Source organism: Rhea americana, unplaced genomic scaffold (genome assembly GCF_003343005.1).
Source record: "Rhea americana isolate MKP2758 unplaced genomic scaffold, rheAme1 scaffold_96, whole genome shotgun sequence".
NCBI lineage: Eukaryota > Metazoa > Chordata > Aves > Rheiformes > Rheidae > Rhea > Rhea americana.
In genome coordinates this window covers 1-5,370 of record NW_028187155.1, presented here as the reverse complement: position 1 = coordinate 5,370, position 5,370 = coordinate 1, and the positions used below count along the sequence as shown (strand labels likewise).

General features: G+C 70.4%; 2 protein-coding genes across 2 annotated transcripts in view; one reads left to right on the top strand and one right to left on the bottom strand.

Annotated features, from left to right (window-relative positions):
- ALG3 (ALG3 alpha-1,3- mannosyltransferase) overlaps positions 1-4,455 on the bottom strand; it is an 8,284-nt gene extending 3,829 nt beyond the window's left edge. Inside the window, exon 1 of the mRNA XM_085325167.1 lies at positions 4,437-4,455. The gene's annotated coding sequence lies outside the window, so the exon portion shown is untranslated. The remainder of the gene's footprint in view (positions 1-4,436) is intronic.
- Positions 63-3,605, top strand: EEF1AKMT4 (EEF1A lysine methyltransferase 4). Its single transcript, XM_085325190.1, has 2 exons — positions 63-272; positions 2,944-3,605. The coding sequence occupies exons 1-2, from the start codon at positions 101-103 to the stop codon at positions 3,603-3,605; spliced, it is 834 nt and encodes a 277-aa protein (XP_085181316.1). The 5' UTR covers positions 63-100.
- Positions 4,456-5,370: the final 915 nt, after the last annotated feature.

Below are 5,370 nucleotides of genomic sequence, written 5' to 3'. Positions count from 1 at the left end.
CCCCGCCGCCGTTTCCAGCCGGGCTGCTTTGCCCCGCGCACCGCTCCCGCCGGAAGCGGCGGCCGGAAGCTCCACGTGGGCGGCACGTGGCGGCCCCGGCATGGCGCGGCGGCGGCCGCCGGCCGCCAACAGCCGCTACCGGGAGCGCGGCTTCTGGGACGCGCGGTACCGCGAGGCGGGCGCCGAGCCCCGCGAGTGGCTCGGGGGCCTGTCCCGCTTCCGCCGGCACCTGGAGCCGGAGCTGCGCCCCGGCGACCGGATCCTCGTGCTCGGTACGTGCCCGCCGGGCCCGGGCCGCCTGCCCCGGGCTTCGCCGGGGGCCCTACGGGAAGGAGGCGGCGGGGCGGCCCCGCCGGGGCGGCCCTCGGGGGCTCCCGCTGCCCCCCCCCCGGGGGGCCCGGCTCTGCTCCTGTGGGGCTGCCGCGGGCGGGACGGAGCCCCCCGAAGGGGCAGCGGCGCTGGGAGCCCCCGGTGCCCGCTGGGCGGCTCCGGCCGCGGCGGGCGCGGGGGCTCTGCCCTGCCTCTGTGCTCCCTGCYTCTGGCCCCGCTCTCCGCCCGGGCAGCGGCGGGACCTTGCGGCACGGCGGGTGCCCCCGGCACCGGCTCCCCCGAGCCCCCAGGCCCGGCCCAGAGGAGGTGGGAGAAGATCCCTGCCTGCCTGAAGGGCTCCGGCCGTCCARATCTCCCAGCACCCCGGTGTCAGGCTGGAGGACGACACAGGGGACGCCTGGGCCCCTCCAAGCCGGCCCCRGCGCTGCCAGTTCAAGGAGGGAGCCCGGCAGTGCCCGGCGCTGGTGTCTGGCCCCGCAGGGCTGGGGCCCGTGGCAGGGCTCCCCCACCGCGGGCACCCCGCCCCCGCAGCTCTGCCCGCGGCCAGCCCGCGGGACTGGGGTGCGGGAAGCTCCTGGCCCTGCGTGGCAGCCGTGTTTGAGAGCGTTCGGGTAGGGGACGTGCCTTGGGGAGTCGGGTGGCGTCTGGGTGTCAGCATCCGAGCTGTGCGGCTCCCCCCAGGGCTTGATTCACCCTGGAGCTGGGCTGTTGCTGGGATGGAGCCACGGGCAGGTGAAGGGATGTGACCAGGGCTGCGCAGGGGGCCTGAGGCTGAGCAGAGCTGTGTCAGGCAAGGTCCAGGGCTTGAAACGTCCCCCTGAGCTGGCAGCACCCGCAGGGGCTGGGGCTAGGAGACCCGGGGGAGGTGTATGATGGTGGGCAGGGGAAGCGGGTGCCCATGCGGACATGTCCCCAGCCTGGCAGGGACCAAGGTGCTGAGGACGCTCTCCCAGCTGGCAGGAAGGAGTGCGACAGGGAAGAGCTGCAGCGTTGGCTGTTTTGCGATCCGGGGGTGCCAGGGACCAAGAGAGAAACCCTTGTGCTGCCAAAATCCGGTTGCTGGCCTAGGATGGCCCGTCCCGGGCTGAACCGACGAACCGCGAAGGCCCTGCTGTGTCACGGGGGGCTGCAGGGGGGCAGGCAGGGCTGCGAGTGGGTCCGTGCTCCTCGGGGTGGCTGCAGGTGGGGGTCTCACTGCTTGGGGGAATGGCATGAACCTGCCCCCTCCCCACTCCTCCCAAGCGCTCTGCAGTGATTTCTCCTGGCCAGTGAGTGGGGAAGTCCTGTCTGTGTAGGGTTTTAGCAGGGGAGAGGGGAGTATAAGCTCGTTTTAATCCTACCTGGTGCTTTATCTGTTTCTGATCTCGCTGCTGCCATAGATTTAACCTGGCAGATTTTTAATCCGAGTTCTCCCTGGGGCTGGAGTCTCAGAGCAGGTTCGGATTAACTGGGTCTAATSGCCTGATCCTGTTAGAGGATCAATCTATGTGATCTGTGATTAATAGCATCCAAATCCCCTTTCCCTGCTTCCCCGGGGCCAGGGAGCACTCTTGGGCCCCTTTTCTGCCCCTCTCCCTGTGCTTGCTGGTGCAGAAAGGCCGGCCTGTGGCTCGGGCCCCAGGAGGAGCAGGCTTTGCTGCGAAGAGAGGAGTCCTCTCCCTGTGCCTGTTGCTGTGGGATGTCCACGTTTGGGTGCAGCTGGTGCCTGGTGTCTTCCCAGGCAAGGTGCTGCTTTCCTGGGGCAGTGGGTGCTGGCTGAGAGCTGCCTCYGAGTGCTGGGAAGAGAGAAGCTTCTCCCTCCCTCCCTCCCCTCCTCCATCCCTCCGTCCCTCCCTCCATCCTCCCCCGCCGGCTGCCTCCCGGTTAAGTCCTGCCAGATGGTGCTGTGCTGCGCTAATCTGCTCATTTGCCAGTGGCCTCTGCTTCTGTGCCGCAGCCCTCGTGGGCCCTGTGCCCCACTGGGCTCCCGCGGCAGGGCTGGGCACGGCCGGCTCCTGGCACGTGGGGCTGGCAGGGAGGGGACCAGGGGGTGGGGGGGCTTCCCTGGTGCCATATGTTGCTCGAGGGGGTGGGGGGCAGCATCACCCTCCCACCCCCTACAARTTCTGTGCCTTGAGTATCTCCGCAGTTTGCTCACGTGTCCTGCCCYGTAGCGGGGAGGATGGGGTCGCAGTGGGGCTGCAGTGGGCTTTGGGGTGGGGAGCAGCGCTCAGCGCCCACGGGAGCACCCTGGGTTTCCCRTGCTGTGTGAGCCTTGGGGGCAGGGGCTGCTCTCAGCCCCTTGGGTTGCATGGGGCTGGTTTGCACTCACCCGCTTGGCATTAAAGGGGTAATTTAGAGCTAGAGAAATGCTCGTTAATTAGCAAGGAGGTGGCATCCCAGCAGTGCAGTGGCCTRCTCTGGCTCCTCGGCCCGTCTTCCCCCTGCCCTGGGGCTCTGAGGGGGCACGAACAGGGCTCAGGGTGCTCGCAGGCAGCCTCGGGGCTGGCGTGGGCCCTTATATGCCCCCCTGTTAGACCTGTGTGGGGCTCCACCAACTCGCGTGCCCAGATGGGGGGTGGCTACGCAGCCCCCCCCTCCCCCCGTCTGAGCCCTGCCGTGCCCCTCTTGCAGGCTGCGGGAACAGCGCCCTGAGCCACGACCTCTACGAGCTGGGCTACACGGACATCACCAGCATCGACTTCTCGCCGGTGTGCATCGAGGCCATGAGAGCCCGCTACGCCCACTGCCCCGGCCTGCGCTGGGCCGTGATGGACATCYGCGCCCTGCAGTTCCCCGACGCCTCCTTCGACGTGGTGCTGGAGAAGGGCACCCTGGACGTGCTCATGGTGGAGGAGAGGGACCCCTGGCACGTGTCGCCCCAGGCCACGGCGGCGCTGCACCGGGTGCTGGCGGAGGTACGGGCTGGGCGATGCCACCCTGCGTGCGCCGTGGCGGCGCTGCCGAGCCGATGCCCTGCTGCAGGGGCGCAGCCGGTCCCCAAATCGGGATGGGAGCTGGGGTGCAGGCAGAGGCTCGGAGCCCTGGTTTCCCCATGGTGCCGGGGTCGGTGTCTCTGCCCACCGGGCACGGGGATGGGGGGGAGTGGTGCCCTCTGGTACCACCCCTGCTGGGGGGAGACCCCCTTCTCCCAGCCTGTCGCCTCCCCCGAGGGAGCGGGTTGTCCTCCTCGGGGAAGCAAAGGGATCCAGGCACCCGGATGCCTGGTCCTGACGAGGGGGTGGTGGATGCTGGGKGACTGCCCTGTTTGCGGCTGGAATATTAAGGGATGTTAGCAGGAGCGAGGCGCATCCCGGCAGGGTCGGCTTGGGCCGGGATGTGCCGGGGGAAGGTGGTGGCCCCGGGCCCTGCCAGCCCCGGGCAAGGTGACAACCGTGGGACAGCAACGGGTTAGTCACCTTCCCTCCCCCCCCCGCCCCCAGCTTCGATCTCATTAGCCGGGGACCCCGGCGTTGTCCGGCTCCATCTCGGGGTTGCCATGGAAACCCTGGTCCCTATCGACCAGCYGCGGCGTTGCCACGGGGACGGGCGATGCCTCCGGCCCCTATTAATTGGTGGCGGTGGTGGGAACTGGATGGAGCTCGCCCAGCGCGGGGCGGGAGCGACGCCCCCCCCCAAACCCCCCATCGCTCCCTCCCTCCCCGCCTGCCGCAGGGGAATAACTGGCGTAATGATCCTCGGTGCCTGCGCCCCACCTTCGGGTGCGGGCCGGGAGATGCTGCTGTTGGAGATGCTCCCTGTCCTTGTCCTTTGGGAACGGGGAGGATTTAGTCCCCGTTTCTCCTCCCCGCCCCCCCTTAATCCTCTGCTCCGTCCCTGCCCTCCCTGCGCGTTGCTGGGTGCAGCGCCGCCCTCCCCTCTGCCCCGGGGCTCCTCGCCCCTCTGCCCCCTTCGTGCTGGGGGTCGGGCTGCGCGCGGCAGGGCTGTCCCGCCGCCGCTCTCCGCGGGGGTCCCGCGTCCCCTCGGCCTTCGGCACGTTTGCTTTGGGGGTGGGGTCCCTGACAAGGGGAAGGGTATTTTCGTGCCCGGCGGCGGCGGGTTCCTGCTGGGTGCCCTCTGCCCGCCGAGCCCCCCTTCCCCTCTCGTTGCCCGGCTCCCGCTCTGACCTGGAAACCTCCGTTACTCGGGTGCCGGGCGCAGGGCCGCTCYGCTGCGACCCGCCAGCCGCTGCCCGCAATCCTCTTAGGGCGCCGCGCGCSGGGCTCTCGCTTTAATGGGATGAAGCCTGCTCCCGGGCCCGGGGGGGGACGTGAGCTCCGGCACATCCGCCCTGCCCGCGGGGACGCCCCGGTGCCGCGCGCCCTCTGGCCGGCCGAGGGGCCTGTCCCGGGGCCGGGCGCAGCAGGCGGCCGGCTCTCCCTCCCCGCGTCCCCACGCCGGCCCCGGAGCCGGGAAGGTTTTCCTGCGCCCGTCTCTAAGCAACGGCTGCTGCTGCTCTATTAACGAGCCGGCATGTGGGAATGCGGGCGGCGGGGGCGCGGGATGCCTCCCGCTCCTGCTCGGCCGCCATCCCCGCCCGCCGGCCTCGGCGGGCCCCCCCGGCTCCCGCGGCGCCGAGCCCACAGCACGCGCCCGGCCCCCCTTGGCGCGGGCACGGCAGCGTCTCGGTGCCCTGGTCCGAGGTCTCCGGGCCGGGGGCTGAGGCCGCCCCTGCGCGGCGCTTTGCGGGGTGGGCGGTGGGTCCTGCCTGCTGGGAGCAGTGCTGAGGCCCCGGTGCTGGCGCAGAGCCCCCCGGCTGCGTGGTGCCCGCCTGGCTCGGCTCTGCTCTGCCTTGCCTCTGCCCTTACCCGAATGGGATTTTTTATTTATTTATTTTTTTCTTTTTGCTGCCTCAGCCGGGGCTGCTGCCCCGGGGGGACGTTTGAGGGGCCGCAGCTCTGCGCCCGGGAGCAAGCTGGGCTGCAGGAAGCGCCTGGCGTAGGAAGCCCCCGTGGGCTCTTTCCCTGGCGCCTGCGTGCAGCCAGCCCGCTCCTGCCCCCGTCCCTCCTCTCCGCAAGCCGTTTCGCCCTCGCGCTGGGCTGCTCAGCCCCTGCTGCGCTG